At 41.7% G+C, this 18,634-nt stretch overlaps 2 protein-coding genes across 2 annotated transcripts; both read left to right on the plus strand.

The window, feature by feature from the left end:
- Positions 1-2,244: 2,244 nt before the first annotated feature.
- On the plus strand, positions 2,245-3,090 carry LOC308148873 (ribonuclease P protein subunit p25-like; the record flags this gene model as incomplete). The annotated part of the gene is made up of 1 exon (XM_080520413.1): positions 2,245-3,090. The coding sequence occupies one exon, from the start codon at positions 2,245-2,247 to the stop codon at positions 3,088-3,090; it is 846 nt and encodes a 281-aa protein (XP_080376539.1).
- Positions 3,091-11,588: 8,498 nt separating this feature from the next.
- dpep2 (dipeptidase 2) lies at positions 11,589-17,632 on the plus strand (the record flags this gene model as incomplete). The annotated part of the gene is made up of 10 exons (XM_080520425.1): positions 11,589-11,723; positions 11,859-11,985; positions 12,322-12,451; positions 12,598-12,748; positions 13,045-13,114; positions 14,227-14,403; positions 15,730-15,814; positions 15,930-16,005; positions 16,572-16,707; positions 17,429-17,632. The coding sequence occupies exons 1-10, from the start codon at positions 11,596-11,598 to the stop codon at positions 17,630-17,632; spliced, it is 1,284 nt and encodes a 427-aa protein (XP_080376551.1). The 5' UTR covers positions 11,589-11,595.
- Between the last annotated feature and the right edge of the window lie 1,002 nt (positions 17,633-18,634).

Genomic DNA, 18,634 nt, shown 5'->3' on the forward strand with positions numbered 1-18,634 from the left:
ACTTTGGTAGTGAATGCTACAGAATCTCCCTCCTCCCTCTGTCTTCCCTCTCTCCCATCTTCTGTTCAGCTTACAAAAAAGGCAAGAAAAAGAAAGACATTTGTTACTATGTCTCCCGCGGTGTCTGGAAAACCTCCAGAGATGAATAGCTCTCTCACCTTATACATATGAATTAAACAACACCCCCCCCCAAAAAAAAAAAAACAACAACAACAACAAAAAAGAGAAGAGAGTGGATTAATCAATTGATCTTTCAGTATGGATTTACAATCAGCCAAAAAGACATTTTAACTGTGATCGTTAGATTTAGGGGTGATGAGGGTTTTCTTATTTTTTCCCTGATTACCATAGGGATCCAGTATAATACACATGCCAGTGTGAATTAGCCTCACAGTAAGAAGAGGAGCAAGCCACAGTGAGTTCATACTGCCTGTGTACGACCGTGCAGCGTGGGATATACTGAGCAGAGTGTAGTTAGGACTGTCTGCCTCCATCTCCCGCTCCCTCTCTTTTCGCTCCCTCTCTCTCTTGGCCTCATAGGTTCAGCCTCAGTGGGCTGTCTTTACCTATTCTTCCATCTGTCAGTCACACACAAAAACAAATCCACCTGTCGACTGGGAGACTGGGCTGAACAGGGCGACGCTACAGCTGTCTGGGCCTGACTCAGCGCTGAAGGGAGCCAGCCAGCGCCCTCCACTGGTGACAGAGAGCCCATTAAGAAGCTTATTACCCCACCTGTCAGCCCCGTCTCCTCACCTGCACAGATACGACAGACTAATGAAGACGGTCAGGCTTAATACAGCACCTTGAACATGGTAGTCATGCATCCATGCTTTTTGTGGTCCTCGTGTCCTTGATCACAAGGGCTCTCCAGGCTTGTGACAATATAACAATCCATGCGTTTAGGTGCCAGGCGTTCTTACCGTGCCACTTGATTGCCTCAACAATGAAGCTATTAATGCTGCATTATGTAAATGGTAATGGCCACGAAGATCTAATAGGATAAAGGCTAAGTACAGTGCAATTTAATGCTGCTGACTTTCAGTAGCTCTTTGAAGGATGTTTTCAATTATAACAGTGCTAATTTAATTCATTGTTTCGTAGCCGAAAATGCATTTTTAAAGGTTGACTGAGTCTCTATTTCAGAACCCGGGTTTAATAAGTCATGTACATTGAACAGCGGAACGTCCTCTACAGAGATTGACAAAGTTGCCGGGGATCTGCATTCTAGGTTTTAAAGGGACACCGTAGCCCAACCTTTCTCTTTTTTTGCTCAGATGCCAGGCTTCAGTTGTGGAGGGGAGGGTGTTCGTCTGAAAGATGAAAAGACCTGCGCCTTTAAGAGGGCTGTCTCCCCTTTCCCTCATGCTCCCCCTCAACCACACAGACACTCCTCCTGTGAGCATTAGTGAGGCAGCTCCTGTCCCTTATGTCTCTTTGTGGGGAACAGAACAGACTTCCCACAGCATCACTGAGGACAAGGCAGAGCTCCAGGGACAACACCCCTGGTGCAGACCTCCAAGCAACCCTGGCCTTAGGTGCACTGGACGCCTGCATGGGCATGAAGAGAGGAGACGCACACACAACTATGCTGCTGGAGTAAAACATCCAGAGGTCCAAAACAGGAGGTGGAACTTGACAGCTGGTCAAACCAAGAAGGCAGTTTTTGAGTTGATCGGCAGATCAAAATCAACAACGCTGGACTGGATCTCTAAGAACAAGGTGGAGTCTTTATTTTAAGTTTTTAGTTTGTCTTTAGAAAAGTTTTACAAGGGAGGAATCGACAAAGCACTTCATAGATTTTGCAGCTGTTAAGGATGAAAGTACCATATGAAATGCATACGCCAGAAGAAAGGTGGATAATTTAGCTGTGTATTTGTTGTTGTTTTTTGGTGTTGTTTTTTTTGAAGTGTCACCAGAACACTTTTCAAATAGTCATTCATGGGATGAAATGGAGATGCTCTTTACAGAACATCTTTAAAGGTCCCGACAGCGCTTTTAATTCACCAGCAGGCGTTTATCTTATTCCTCCAGCTCTTTCTGAGAGCCAACATTAAAGACTTGGCTGATAGTGCTCTAGGGGAGCGGGTAATATTTCTTATATGAAGTCTTGAAACTTTGCAGCTGTTGACTGGAGGGAGAGAAATGCGGCACATGCGTATGACAATGGTGTTAAACTGTGTTCCATGTGGGAAACGTGTGTGCCTGGACTAACATTACAGTGGAGCACCGAGGACTGCAGAAATGTTCACAGGGTGTGGATTGGTCGCTGGCCAGAACCAGTATCTGACCAGGGACGCCGTCAGGCCCCACCCAGGACTGGAGGTCGCCAAACCAATGCAGATGGTGAACGGGGTGTTGCCGGGAACGTGCCCCGTCTACCAGGGTCAAGTGTACGGCAACGCCGTTCCGTCGGCAGTGCTCAATGTATGCAGCCCGTTGAAACCAGCAATACCAGCAGCACTACCAGTTCCTCCGCCTGCACTCAAGCTCGGGCAGGAGGGCTTCAAAAAAGTGTGCCGAACCGAGGAGGACAGCCCCTGCCCCTTTCCAGGACTCGCCTCTGGGGTGCTGGAGATGCGAGTGAAAGAGGGAAGCAAAATCCGCAACTTAATGGGATTTGCCATGGCGCGGATGCAGGGAGAGAAGGATGCGAGTGGGGGAGGTGGAGTCGGCGGTGGCGGGCTCAGGCAGGTGGTCTTCACCGGGTCAGGCCGTGCCGTCACCAAGACCATCACCTGCGCCGAGATCATGAAACGTAAAGTGGGATGTTTGCACCAGCTGACCAAACTGCGGTACAAGGTGGTGAAGGAGGTGTGGGAGAGCGCCGAAGGGGGGGCTTCGGAGATGACCGTGCACAGGACTGTTCCCTCCATCAGCATCCTGCTTTCCAAAGACCCTCTGGACCCCCAGGAACCCGGCTATCAGCCGCCGCAGACTCTCAGTGCATTGTGGGAGGAGAGAGAGGGTGGCGAACCCGCCTCACAGGCGGCATGTAAGAGACCGTTTGGACCTTTGCCATACAGCAGTTTTCCTCACTGTAAGAGGGTGTGTTTGGGAGAAGGAGTCTCAGTCCTGCCTCCTCACTGACTGGCTGAGCCGGAGTCACAGTGGAGAGGATTGAATCAGAGGAGTTCATTTGGCGCTGCACTCCACTCAAGCACAATGCTGAGACAATCAGAACATTCACTCAGACAGAACAGTGCTTTCTCACAAGAACTGACTACCAATTCCAGCCTCCAGAGGTCAGTTTGACCAGGACCTGAGAGCCTGCCTCTGTACATACGGCGCTAACGGGACGTATTTCCCGGTAGCTCCGAGGTGGACTCTCACGTCCACAAAACTCTGGTGATGCGTGCTACCGTGCTATGAGATCTGGAAACCGATTTACATCCTATTTCACACCAATAAAAAGCCATGAATAGCACAAGCTCCAGATTCCTGCTTTCAGTAAACTATCTACAACCTGTGGAGAGAATTGTTTATGAGCATTGTGTTACAATCATCTCTCTCTTTCTCCATGCTTTTAAATATAGCCTTTCAACCTACACAAGGAAAATCCAATAATTCAAAATAAATGCAGCTTGAAGCCATTGATGATATGACAAATGCAAAACAACCGGTTTTATCTCATTAATAACCCTCAAGAAAACAAAATTGAATAAATGTTCTTTTTCCCCCTCCGAACTGAAACTTTCTCATTATTTCATCTTTCTTACTCACACATCACTGAATTTGCAGAGCTCTGATTGAACAGAAAATCACAGTGCGCTGATCTTTTGATAAGAATAACCGCAGTGAAATTTGTCTGTAGAAAAAGCTGATTCAATGACAAAGCTGTTGATAAGGCACAGCTCCTGAACCGACCCAGTCTGACAGAAACGCCTGGGGCAGAAATACAGGCACAGATTATCATTAAGATAACACTATAACATCACACAACACAGTAGAAAAGGGGATTAAAACTGGGCTTGACAGAGCTGCACGCTACAGTATGCCTGTAAAATATGAAACCAAGGCAACGAGATACATACCCCGAGGTTTCATCCTATAGGCCCACCCTCTCTATTGTGGTCCACCGCTTCCTCTGTATTCGCCTTTTCCTCAACTTAAATAATGTGCCGGAAAATGTGGTCTAAAAGGTGCCGACTTTTCAAAGTGTGACTGTGCACTTGTAGTTGACAGACATAACAAATGAAATGGCTGCAGACTTTTTCCAGTTGACACTTTATATGCATTGCCTCACTTCATTTTCACACCATTTAGATCCCATTTTAGTTGCAAAAGAGGTAGCTCTGAGTAATTGCTGAGGCTTAACTGGATGCTGCAGACATCTATGGCAACTGGATCAAAATTCAACTCCGAGCAGAATGCACATTGGTAGAAAAATTTAAAAAGAGAAAAAAGTTTTGAGGCATACACATCGATTTTTATGGATTAAAGATTTTTCTAAAACGTAGTCGCAAATGAAAATAAACAAAAACTATACGGTGAGTTATTCAATTTGAATTCTCAGTAACTTTTTCCCATTTACTCAATGTTCTGCAAGCAATACTAGAAATAAAGTTGGACCTTGTCTAAAGCGTTTTTCCCTTGATCTTAATGAAAATCTACAAATGAAAATGCCGACCTCTTGAAGTAAATTATTCAAAGTGACTTCTAATTACGGAGACAATTTTAAAATAGATAATAATCGGCACAGGCTCCAGCGGCATTTTCCAGACGAAATTCATCTTTCACAAAAGGAAAAATATATCTCATACAGTGGTCAGGCAGTACTTTTAATAGTCTATGGCGGACATAGTGATTAACCTCACTCTCGATCCCATTAAATGAATCAGAGCACAGCAGAGCATCCAAGGTTGAATAGGAAACGCTGCCACTGCAATACAGCACATATGTAGCAAACTGTGTGTCCTCAAGACCGCTGGAAGGTTATCACTTCGGGTCGTTGTTATCACAGAGTTAACAGCTTTCGCCCGAGAGCCTATGGAACAGTAAGTCTGCGATGCGGGTCAAAGAGATAATGCCGATATAAGTAAATTTCCCATCGACCTGCATCTGTTATCAAGCATTAAGAATTCTGGGCCAAGTGTGAGATGCAGAGGGGGTAATTAGGGATAACGGCATAGCGTACCTGAGTGAGAGAACAGATAAAACATAGTGACAAATGCATTATCCCAGAGCTAAATCCAATGTGGCTGGCAAGAAATAGCACAGTGGAGGAGTCAACAAAGTGCCTTATAGGAGTGTGGACAAGGTTATTCTCCGTCTGCGAGTCTGTTTGCCAGTAATGTTTGTTTGCAAAGATGCACTCAAGGTGGATGAAGCGGAGGTTCGGGCCAAGATGTACCATACTCTATTTATTTTTAGTGACAAGTCGTCACTGTACTTATGACTCTGGTTTATTAAATCTGACAAGTTTCAAAAGTCTGTTGTTTCCATAAAGCCGACTAAACAAAAGATTGTATATCAAGCCTTTTTTCCCCCCTGTTCTACTGAAATTATATAAATACTATTTGGTTCAAAGATTGATTATAAAAGTGCAGGTTTTTGACAGACTTGTGATTTCAGCTTCATTCGGTGCGTACCAAGGTTTTCCTCCCTTTAAAAGATGAATTCAAAACGACAATGCAGCAAGACAAGACTGGTGTTTATTTATTACTTTTTCTAACTATTACAAATGAAAAAGGACAACGTTATGCATTAATAAGGGCTGATCATAGTTTTCTGTTATGGCGGACAGAACAGTAACCTTCTGTTTACCAAAGCCAATAACTGCATGCAGTGAATGTGAATGAATTCATTTTGAAGTTAACATAATGAAAGTGTTGGCACTCTATTTTTCCCCTTCTTCGCCGCTGCAGCAGATGAGAGTGAGGTCTCCGGGATGGCGTGGGAGTTCGCTATCTCCCAGCCTCCAGATGGCTCCGTCTTCTCTTATCTAGAAGAATGGGTGCTGCCTCAATTTTTCAACTCGCCTTATCTGGGAATCCTTTAAATTGAATATTTACTGGGCCTATGTTTTCTGCCTGTGTTAGCCCTCTGAAGTCGACATTCCTCTTGCTTGTCGAGACAGGCCAAAAGGTTTTTCTCACTCATACACTCTCTTTGTCTGCCTTGTCAAGTAATGGGACAGTGATTGATTGTGTGATTGCTGGCAGACAATAGAAGGTTAAGCAGTTAAGCAGAGAGCAGTGGAGACATATTAAGCAACGGCCAAAGAGGGAATATGTTGAACAACAGAGAAGCGTACATTACCCAAACATGACATAAGGCACTTCCACTATACGTCAGGGGTAAAATAGATTGAATTAATCATTTTTTTTCCCAAACACTCCATTGTTTCGTGTGCAGTGTACACTAGAGGTTAAGAGAACACTTAAGCAGCCATTGAAAACATCTTATTGCCATTTGACTGGCTATGGTCTATCTGCATAAACAAGCTGTGCCACAGCTACTCCCTGGTAAGTGTCTGGAAATGTATTTTCAAAACCATTTTGTGAAATGCCTCCATGTTGGATTAATCAGCGCAGCTGAGGATGTAATTGCTGTGCTGAAGTTAAAGCTGTAAGAGCAGATAATGAACGCCGACTAACCGGCTGCCAGAAAGCCAGGGCGAAAAAGAAACACGAAGTTTGGAGACCAAAATGTCTTCAGCAGGCTTTCAAAAGCTGAGGCTGAAAATGAAGGCTGAGTGTATTTACACTGAATAATATAAAATGTAACAAAAATAAAACATCACAAGTAACATGGAACGGTAACATGTAAATTATACACTCATTTCTGATGTAGAAGTAATCTGAAGCAAAAAACACAAATATTTAAAATATTTATATATGTTTTTGTGCCCAAAATCACAGAGGCATTTTTCAGCTTTGGTTATTGCACCTATTCTTTCATTTATTTTCCTCACATGAAGGATGACGTGCAAAACCAACTGACTGCTGCTGCCCTCTAGTGGTCGAATGAGTTTACATGCAGCTGCAGACAAACGTCCCCCCTCCAGAGTGTCATCACTGATATTATTCGACGGACATTTATGGCCCTGCGGACTAAAGGGTTTTGCAAAACAAAGCCTAAATGGTAACAGAATAGACCACCATTATCTGATGAACTTATTATCTATAATCATGTTCGAAGACTATAACAGAGCATTTACAACTGGCAAATGGGAGCCGTGGGCCATGCTATTTTTTGGATCATTTAATGGCAATCTCCATGCTGGCACGCTGAAATCCTTCTCTTTTCTCACAGAAAACATCCCACCATTTAATCATCATCATTTCCTCGCTGTGGCAATAATGAGAGGACTTAATTCGATTTAAGCGGTGGCAGCACAAAGGAGGTCTCCTATTAAGCACATGGAGCAACATGGCACCATGTCTTCTTTTTGAAAAGGTACCGATGAGGAACGAACGGGCCAAGCAGGGCTTAGTGATCAATGTGAAGCAAAAGGGACACAAAAGCAAACACATAAGGACTGGCTTTGGGCTCTTTCAGCGACGCCCAGTAAAAGGTGGAGGTGGGACACAAAATAAACACTAAAGTGATGATCCGGATGTGTGTTCAGGCCTGACGCCACGATAAATAATACACCCGGCGATACATGTCGGCATTCGAGCACCCTTCCACACGCAACTGACGGCGGCGAGGAGCAGCCGAGGCTTCTGGGCGTTATCATCATCAGCTGGCGTAATCTATACAAGCGCTGAAGAAAGCACATGATGGGTTTCTTAAGCATCTCACACTTGAAAGAACAAAGAAATGAACACCTCTCATCAGGTTATCCTCTCACTTTGGTGAACACAAGGCAAAGACCCCTTTGTGTTGTTCGAAACAAAAAGGTACAAACAAGTTCCACACAAGCCTTCTCATGCATTTATTTATGCTATTCTGGTGCGGCCAGTTGAAATACAGTGTTACCCATGCTTTTATTTATTGAATTAAGTGTAATATACTAGATAATATACTGCACAGTTCACATTGAAAGTATAATGTTTTTTTCTATTTTGGATTGTAATGTTTATTTGCCATCTTCCACTACTGCTCTTACACATTGATTTCATTCTGGATATTATAATCTTCCAGAGAAATATATATAACTATATATAATCTTTATTTCAGACACAGGTCCATATAAAACAAGAACATACAGAACAAAACAAGTACAGAGAGAAAGAAATAAAAGTAGCCTACCATACTAACGAACAAACAAACTAACTACCTAAATAAATAAAAAATAATTAAAGATACAACATACTAAACTGTGCATATAGATCACTTAAGTTGATGCACTGAAGGATGCTGCACAAATAAATATCACTTCAAATAGCAAAGGATCTGAAACATGTGGCTTGACCTTCTCAATGTGATTTCAAAGCTGTGTTCAGTGTTACAGACTTATGCTTTCACAAGCCATGAACACAATAAGAAATGGAAATGAAAATGAAAATCTGCATGACACTAGTGACATTTCCCCACTGACGAGCACATCATGTTGTCATTTTAACTCGTTTTTTATGAAGCATTTAGGGGAAAAACATCTCTTGAAATTAAACATTTTGTTAAAAAAAAAAAAAAAAAAAGGCTCACCTGATAATGGGCTAATCCCTGCACCCATCATCCCCCCCAACATTAATTAAAACAAACACTAATAATAGGCCTTTGGCCTAAGCCTCCTAATCAAACTGTGAAAGACTCGGTTTTAATGCGAGGGATTTTCGGTTCTTGTGTTGCCACTCACATTCTGTACCAAGGTCGACAATATGACTAAATGATTTGGTTAATCTGAATTCAAACAGTGTCAGCCGGGGGTCCACTCCTCGCAGTGGGGGGATCGGTGGAGTAATATCAACACAGTAGTGATTACTCCATTGAAACAGTAGGGTGCTCCAATCAGAGGCGAATCGCTCTCCTCATTACAGACTACAAGGCCAAATCTCAGTGGGTGGACCACAGAATCAGGCTTCACATCTTCCCACTGAAATTAATTGAAATTCATTTGTGGCGCCCTGATGCTCCCCATCAACACCAGACTCATTCACATTTACACAATTCATCCCAGATTCATTAGGCAAGGCACATTTTAAGTTCCGGAGCATGTAAATGCAGAGGTTGTAATGCATGATATGGACCTTGGTTTTCCAGCTAATTCGAGCAGTTAGATCGTTTACTGGATCACAGTAGTCTTTTAGGAGACACTTATTGTCAACAAAAAGCTGAGCTATCTAGTTTTCTATTGCTCCAGTGGAGGGAGTCCTGAAATGGATTTAATCTGGACTGTTGGATAACAACAAGAAACCTGCCTCGTATCAAATGACCACACACCATGTGTATGTATACAGTCACAAAAGGGACACTGTATGTAGCGGACCAACCATCCATCCATCCATCCATCCATCCATCCTATTTGTAGATAAACAAAGTGGGGTTATTTCAAAGTCATCAGTCACCTCAAATGCATGTGTGTGTCCTGAAAGAGGAAACATGCAAACTCCACACACAAAGGCAAACGCTTCAACTGGTATGCAGCAATAACCAGTTAATCAACATAACTCAGTATAGAAAAAGAGCATTTCAGTGAAGCCAAGTCTCTCATAAGAGAATAGAGCTCGTTATGAGAACCTGGAAAATGATCTTCAATGTTGCTCTCGAACCGTCATCTCTGAAGCAGCAGTACATGAATAAAATACAAGAGGAAACTGAAAATTACAATCTCAGTCTAAACACTTCCGAAAAGAATATAGTGTGGAACCAAAAAGAAGAAAAAGCTACATTGCAAAAATGCATGGAAATGAGGCTGTATTTGGATCAGTTTCTGAAGCAGCACACCTCAAATATGTATCTGTATATGTAAAAGCGTGATTCAATAGGTCATAATAAGTATTGAATGAAACGTGTCATACAAAGTATATCCAAACACTACTGTGTCTGATCATGAACAAACAATCCATCACAATGCCCGAAGAACGCACACGTTTAATAGGGAATATAATAACATTTCATATCCCCACGGCAAATCAAAAGAAAGCAAATTATCACGAACACGTCCACAAATAATGCATTCAGTAGATGCATGTGAAATGTTTCTCATAAATGTGGCTCCATTTTAAAAGGGCCATAAAGAGGCTTTCCAGTATTACCACAGTACATTTACTGTACTCTTGTAGGCTTCTCACACCATAAACAGCAACGTATCAGCTTTAATGTCATCATTATGTGGTTGTTATTATGTTAAAGGCCGTCTTACCTTGAGATTGTATTCTTGCTCCGTTTTCATGTGAGCTTGAAACACTTTTGTTGAGAGAAAAAATAAATAAATAGGAAAACCGTAAAGGCTCCAGCTTTACATTCTAGAGTTACTTGTGTGTATTTCCTATCGTGAGGTTGTGATAATGGAGGAAACGTGCATGCACAAAATAAAATGTTTCCAGTCGGTTTAACCTGGCATGCCACCTTCTCTATCTTCCATGTAATGGACACTCGACCAGCGTTATTGCTGTTTCGCAAATCAGGATATTTACCTGGAAACAGGCCTCTCCTTGTTTTTAATTTACTGAGGGCCCTGCAGCTGCGACATTAAATTATTTGACCACGCCCACAAATGAACCTGTCAGTCACTTTATATTACTGGACCACGCCTTCAATTGATTGATTAAAACATTATGCTGTGCTCAATTCATTATTTGTGTTTTAAGTTTTGGGGTTTTTTAATGTTTATAATAGTAAATTTTGTTAGCGAAAATCGTGAACTCGACATGTGACCAGCAGAGGGCAGCTTCCGAACCCAAAGGTCACGATGGGGCTTTTAGATGCCCCTGGTAAATTTGTTAAATACATCCATAAACAGTGCTGGAGGGGATGTCGATCATTGTCACATTAGCATATTGTTCAGCTATACTCCGCTATAAATGTGTGGAAAACAAAAGCAACTAAACTTTAAATACTGTGAGACAATTTAGACGCAAAATGTGTCCTATCTTACCTTTCCCGAGTTTTATGAACGCACCACCACGGTGCGGCTCTCTCTTGTTTGTGTCGAGGCGCTGGAAACTTCCTGCAGTTTCAATACAGAAAGCTCAACAAGAGGGTCAAATAGAAGCTTTGACACCACCAGCATGGTAAGTCTGTTGTTGTAACTTCCCTGCAATCTATAATAATAATTATAATAATAACAATAACAATAATAATAATACTACTACTAATAATAATGATGATGATGTATACTTCTTGTGCTGTAAAATTGTCGCTGTCATTATGATCTATCATTTACATGAAATTAGCTGTAATATTATATATAGTATTTTTGATATTTGATAACTTGTGCATTTATAAATACCATCCTTTTTATTAATACCATTAATACCACCAAATACCATCCTTTTTATTCCGCAATTTCGTTGTACCATGTACAATGACAATAAAGCTTCTTATAATCTAATTATGTTTGTTGTTCTGCCACTGTATTAGTTGTACAGTTATTGGGTGGTGTGTTAGAGTGTGGTGTGTTTTTTGGCCATGCAGTAAGGAGTTTGTTATCAGATCATCTGGTTTGTTTTCGCTCTTCAGAACACGCCCTCTAAGAAAACTGTCATGATGAGTGCTTCATGCAGATTCTGGATGCAGTCACTCCTGGTTTCCTCTCTGTGCCACTTGATAACTGGATACTCGGCGAGGGACAGAGCCCACGACTTGATGTCCAGATATCCTCTTATCGATGGGTGAATGATGCGTCTTGTTGTGCCTACACAGATGCCGCTCTGATAGAAATGGAGTATTGAAATCCGATTGCTTCTCTCTTGTCTCCCGTCCGCCCCGTCGCCCTCTCTCTCCTGCCCCCTCGCTCCGCCTGTCAGTCATAATGACCTGGCTCTTCAGCTGAGGATCCTTCACAACAATCGCCTGAGTCAAATTGACCTTCATAATGTCAGTAAAGTGGCCACCGACATCTCCCGCCTCCGGGCAGGACACGTTCAGACACAGGTACCGCAGATTAAACGGCGCTCACTGCTGACACAAGGCTGTTTTACACATTTCAACTGCTTTGAAATGATCAATTCAAGCATAACTGTTATAATAATGTTTTACATTGTTGAAAGGAAATAGAATACAAGGCAAGTAAAGTCAGTTGAAACAAGTAACACGTTGATCAGAATGATGTCGTAAAGTTAGACAAGTAGGCCATGAAAATGGCCCCAATATTAATATAGGATCAAATAAAAACCCGTGAACCAATAACGGCATTTGCTGCGTGTTTGAAAAAGACAATGACATTTCACTTCAGTTCCCAAAACGTGTCTCCCGCCGTCCTTTTGTCAGACGTTTGCGGTCTATGTGATGTGTGGGGCCCAGCAGAAGGACGCCGTGAGGCTGACTCTGGAGCAGATCGATGTGGTCAGGCGCATGTGCACCGAGTATCCGGACTTCGAGCTGGTCACGTCCGCACAGGGTTCGATGGATCTAACTTCATGTTGCAAATCAAACCATCTCATGATCGCAGAGAACCTTTTCAAGCGGTTTACACACCAGATGTGACCTTTGGTCTGACACTTGTACATGTTGTTATTGTTGTTTTTGTTGCGTCCGACATCACAGAGCTGAAGGACGCCGAGATGAGGCATAAGATCGGATGTCTCGTCAGTATTGAGGGAGGTCACTCCATTGACAGCAGCCTTCCAGCTCTGCGCATGTTCTACCAGCTCGGCGTCCGCTCCATGGCGCTCACGCACACCTGCAACACACCTTGGTAACAAAAACAACAACAACAAAAAAAACTGGGATTTTAGATAATTCACCATCATATCAATCCTGTCTGACACTGGGTGCTGTTGTATTTTGAAGCCAGCTTTCAGATAAAGTAAATATGGAGCCTTTTTTTGTGTGTGTTGAGTTAGTTGATAGAAAGAAATACATTTAATCCGTGTCTGTTTATACAAAAGGAGTAATTAAATGATTGTCTCTCAAAGCATCACGATGTCGCTGCATGAAGAGTCCGGTATGTGACGTAGAAGAGGCGTGATGAGTGTTTTATTCTCATTGCAGGGCTGAAGCATCCTCAAACCTTTACAGTGTGTTTCAAAGACAGAATGACAGCCTGACAGACTTTGGAAAGGTGAGTTTAACCCGCAGTAATATCAGCTTTTAGGATTTGACCTGTTCATTTTGCCACAACATTTTTTTGTAGACCTTCTGTATTCTTTCATTCTCTGGATAGTACCTAGTCTAATATGTATATTTTTTATATATTTTATACTCAGATATTCAGATTAGTTTAGTATTTGTAGATGCAGATGGGCTTAAGAATGTGGACTTTATCACTAAAAGTTGGTTAGTGCAGTGAAAAGTATAACCTTTCTGAGAGAAATACAAATAACTCAAACTAGCCTGACGCGTCCTTTAAATAGCATTTCTCCAACCAAATGTTTTCAGTCATTCAGACTGAATGTCGCTTCTCCATTTGATGGAGTCGCCTCTTCGTTAAAATATTATTGTTCACAGCTGCTGGGATTCATAATATCTGCAATAAATCACACTCTTCTTGAGCTCTTGAGATGCTTTCAATCTGGAACATGCAGTAAGTCCTTGTATGAAGTCTGCAGCTGTTATTAGTTTTATGTGTAATTTGTTAATTTACCAGCAGCCATCTCTATACATCCTATTAATGTGTTTACTTTCCTCCTATTCACCATGTTTTTATCGTTCAACAAATATCTATCTAATAAAATGTCATCTAAATGTTGGGCTTATGGTTTCGCAATGAAACATTTTTCTTTAGGATTGTTGTTTATCTTTATCAAACTTACATTAAATTCAGTTTTATTTAGTTTCAATAACAAAAATGAATGTTTGATAAGTCCACGTCATCAATCATGCTGAGGAACGTTACGCCTCTGCCCCCCCCCCCCCCCCCCCCCCCCCCCCCCACACACGCACACACACACACACACACACATATTTTAAACCTGGAGAGGCCTTGCGCCACACTAACATACAACAATGCTGTTAGGCGGTGAAACCGCTTCCAAATAGGTTGATTCAAACTCCCATGGTCAAAACACACACGTCTTTATCATGCTCTCCTCCTCCTCCAGCTGGCTCTCTCCCTGCAGCTCGCTGTCGCCTGCTCCAGTGTTGGCATACTGGCGACCGCCGTCGGGCTGAAGTGACGTCCTTATTGAGATACCGTAAATTGCTTCTGAAATGGTCTTTGAATGTGTTTTTGAGGCTGTGGTGGAGGAAATGAACCGGCTGGGAATGATTGTGGACCTCTCCCACACTTCTTGGGACACAGCTCTGGCCGTGCTGAGGCACTCCAAGGCTCCCGTTATTTTCAGCCATTCATCTTCCCACGCTATCTGCAACCACAGCCGCAACGTACCTGACTGGCTGCTGCACAAGCTGGTGAGGAAAACAATCCGCCGACTGATTAATTGCCTGCTTAGTTGCTTGATTGAAAAATTATCTCCTCAATCAGGTTAATGATTCATTAATTTTTGGGCTAATTTTTATTGATATCTCCAGTTAAAGAAGATGCTATATGTTCATATTGTTGATCTGTTTGCATACCCCCTGCCTCCCCCATTGACAAATCACTGTTTCAACATGGATGTGATAATGGATTTCAAATTCTCATCGTATATTCTTGTGAAATTCCCATTGATGGCTTTTTTCATTGTTATGCACTTTATATAATCTGCGCAGCTTCGTTTGCCTCTTACTATATTTTCTTTGTAGTCCCAGCATGCACAGCGTGCACATGAGATCCAGCATTGGATGATGCAAAATAGTGGTGTGCGATACTGCAAGATTTGGTAAAAATACAGAGCCAGTATAACACATATCAATGCGATGCAGATTCTGTTTAACAGTCAAGGCTAATGCATCATCAAATTGTAAAATCTGGATGAATTTTCACAGCATTTAAATGTTTTTATGATTATTTTTCCTTTGGTTTATTAATTACCTTAACAGAATTTCAGAAAAGTTTATAGGTAAACAGAAAATACTTAATTATCTTTATATCTTAAATATCTGTTGTTACAAACAGTGACAAAACAATTCTCTCCCATGCATTGTAATGTCTGGAGTTTTTTCTTAAATAAACAAAATGTGCAAAACTATTACTGCAGAACAAACTAGAACAACATGTTATTTCAGGCAAAGTGTTCAGGCTGGAGCAGCATGGATACAGGAGAGAAAGTGAAACTCAGTATTGATCTCATTGTGCTGGTATTATTTCATATCGAAAGTGAGTATTGATATCAACGATATTTGGCTCAATCTGCCCACCACTAATACAAACACACACTGGTGGATAACAGCTCAGTTCTCCACCCAACCAGACGTATCTGTACATTTAAGTGTTGCAGTTGGCAGTCCTTTAAATGTGCGGCGTGATGTTTGAGAGATAAACTATCCCAAATTTAATGAACACATTCCAACTGATCAGAGCGTTGGTGAATAGTCTAATGATAGAGATTGTCGCTGACACCAAAGCTTCATTTAAAATAATAGAATTTTAGTCTGCATTCTGTCTAACTCACACTGGATTTCACGGTGGCACCGTGTGTGTGTGCGTGCGTCCGTGCGTGTGTGTGTGTGTGTGTGTGTGTGTGTGTGTGTGTGTGTGTGTGTGTGTGTGTGTGTGTGTGTGTGTGTGTGTGTGTGTGTGTGTGTGTGTGTGTGTGTGTGTGTGTGTGTGTGTGTGTGTGTGTGTGTGTGTTGCAGAAAAGCAACAAGGGGTTGATCATGGTGAATCTCCACAGCAAATTCATTTCCTGCAGGGACGAGGCAAACGTCTCCCGGGTGGCCGGTGAGGCATCCATCTTTGATAGACGTGTATTAAATCTGGAGCTTGTATTTCTTTTCTTTTTTCTTTTTTTTTTTTTTATCTCAGGTGATTTATTATTCCATCTGTCTTTTCACAGACCATTTTGATCACATTAAGCAGGTGATTGGAGCTGAGTCCATAGGAATCGGAGGAGACTTTGAAGGTGCAACAGGGTGAGAGATTTTCACGTGCAGATGATTGGAAGCTCAAAGGCAAAGGAAAATACATGTGCGGCTTGTAAACAGAAAATATACGATTTTCTGTCTTCTGCAGTCGAGACTTTTCAAAGCGAGAGCAAACTGGAGGCAGTCGGCCGCATGTGGTCTCAAGGCCTCTCGAGAGAACGTTTTTCAAAGACTGTTGTTAAAGCAGATCAATTTTTCTGCTTTTGGTTGCTTTATAATAATATCAACAATTTGGCTGTCTCGCTGTCCAGCTGTCAGCAGAGAAATGTTCAAAATCAATAACTCTGTACTGCTAACAGATGTGAGGAGAGAAACCTGACGCACTACATTCTCTGCACAATGTTAGAACTTTTAACTGAACCCTTGTTAGCAAACATCAAATAATATGTCCTACATTTGATAACCATAATACTAAATGCTAAAGATTTAGTATTATGGTTATCAAATGTAGGACATATTCAAGTGATGCATGAGGCAAATCCAAAGGGAATCATTTGCAAAACCAGTCATGTAGAAGCATAAACTATGATTATTTTTTTCTTCTTTGTATACAGCTTTCCTGTGGGATTAGAGGATGTGTCAAAGTACCCTGCCCTAATCCAGGAACTCCTGCAGAGAAACTGGACAGAGAGCGAGTTGGCCGACGTGCTCCGACGGAACTTCCTGCGCGTGTTTGAGGAGGTGGAGAGGGTGAGCCGAACAATGCTTTAAATATTACAAACCTCTCTTATAACTAGATAGCCACATTAATTTGTAATAAATAATTGAGGGGGAAATAAATGTCCATAAAAGATGTCTGTACTATTTATTTATGTATTCATTTTATTTTAATTTCCACATTTTCACACATGCAACCAGGGATTTCGACTTGTGCATGAAAGATGTGAAAACTGTCAAAATATGGACACGCAAAAAAAGCTTGGAGCTTAACATGCTGGGGGCCAACACACCGCCATCCAGGCTCCAACACACCACCACCACCCAGAGTCCAACACACCACCACCCAGGCATCAACACACCACCACCATCCAGGCTCCAACACACCACCACCATCCAGGCTCCAACACACCACCACCACCCAGGGCAACTTATTCTGCACATTTTAGGATGGCTCAACCATAACTGGTGATATTATTAGTCAGGAAAGTGATCTGTGCAGAAGAAAGTAGTGCAAACTTAGTGTATCCATCTAAAATGACCAAGATTTATCTACAATAATAAAACAAACAAAATATGAATGTATATAAATAAATAAACAAACATTTCCCTACAAGTGTGGCCCTAAACACAGTGCAAAACAACACATGACTAAATGTGCATATATGGGATGTTAATATGTAATTGCTTAACTTGAAGCTTTGTAAGCACACACACAATTTGCAGTTGATGCAATTCCTCTCTCTCCTCCCAGGTGCGTGATCGTCTGGTTCTCACCAGGCCCAGCGAGGTCCAGATCCCGTTAGAGGAGGTGCAGAACGCCTGCAGGCTGGCGCTCAGACGCCCCGACCCCCGGGAGCTGCCCCCCGAGCATAGTTTCTCCCAAGCAGATCACAGATCACCAGGTCTGCTAATCTCGGCCGCAGCGCTGCTGCTTCCCAGCCTCTTTTGGATTTAATGAATATTTTGAATTTCAATTCAGCTGCACCATCCTTCTCCTTTTTTTTTTTTTTCCTAATCTTGTTTAATATAATGAAGGCGAGTTTAATGAGTTTGCTGCAGCTGTTTGGGGGTCATCACGAGACTCCATGTGTCAATAAAGATTAGCAGGGATTAATCACGTCCTTACTGTTTAAAAATAATTAGAAAGAAACATTTGCAGTTTTGTTCTATTTTTGCAGCAAGTTTAGTGCTGATTCTTAATATGTACATTTGTTTTGGACTTTACTTTTGTTCTTGCTGCGTATGCTGTGCTGTTGTTTTGATATATTGCTAATAAAAAGAACACAATACAAAGAAATGACAGTGATGAATAAAATATTAGTTTTTATCTCGGCATCATTTTATAATCTATTCACCACCTTAAAGTGAGACTGCGAAAGGGCCACTGAAGAAGTATAGAAAGCCATTTTGTTTTTTTTTACATCAGTTGGCTGTGGGGAGTTATTGCTACATCCTGTCTGCTTCCTGTTCATATTTTGCTTTATTACCAGCATTTGGCCACTGTCACGTTTTACATGTTATCAGGCTGCGTAACGTGATCGCTTAACTTATAGTAATATAACATGGATCACTTTGTGCAAAACAAATTTACAAGACTGTTGATACCTTCGCTCTCAACCACTACAACCCACATATTGTTTTATTATGACATCTAATGTTGAGTGCATTATTATTGCTTATTTGGTGGTTGAGATCCTAATGCTGGTTATCTCTATGCAGTGTTTATTAACATTGACCCAAATATTTCACTCTCAGTGGAGGGTTTGGTGTGTGAGGCCGAAATGAAAACTTGCTGTGTGTTTTGCTTCCTGCTGCTGTTGAGGCTCCATCAGTGACATTCTTGCATTAAAGTTTACAGTCAATGGTGTTTTTTTTTTTAAGCAGTAGCCTTGTGAACCATTCATCTTTTATCGCTCTGGCTAGATATTGTACGTATTGTGTCGCATAATAATGTTTT

This window comes from Blennius ocellaris (assembly GCF_963422515.1).
Source record: "Blennius ocellaris genome assembly, chromosome: 1".
In the NCBI taxonomy this organism is placed as follows: domain Eukaryota; kingdom Metazoa; phylum Chordata; class Actinopteri; order Blenniiformes; family Blenniidae; genus Blennius; species Blennius ocellaris.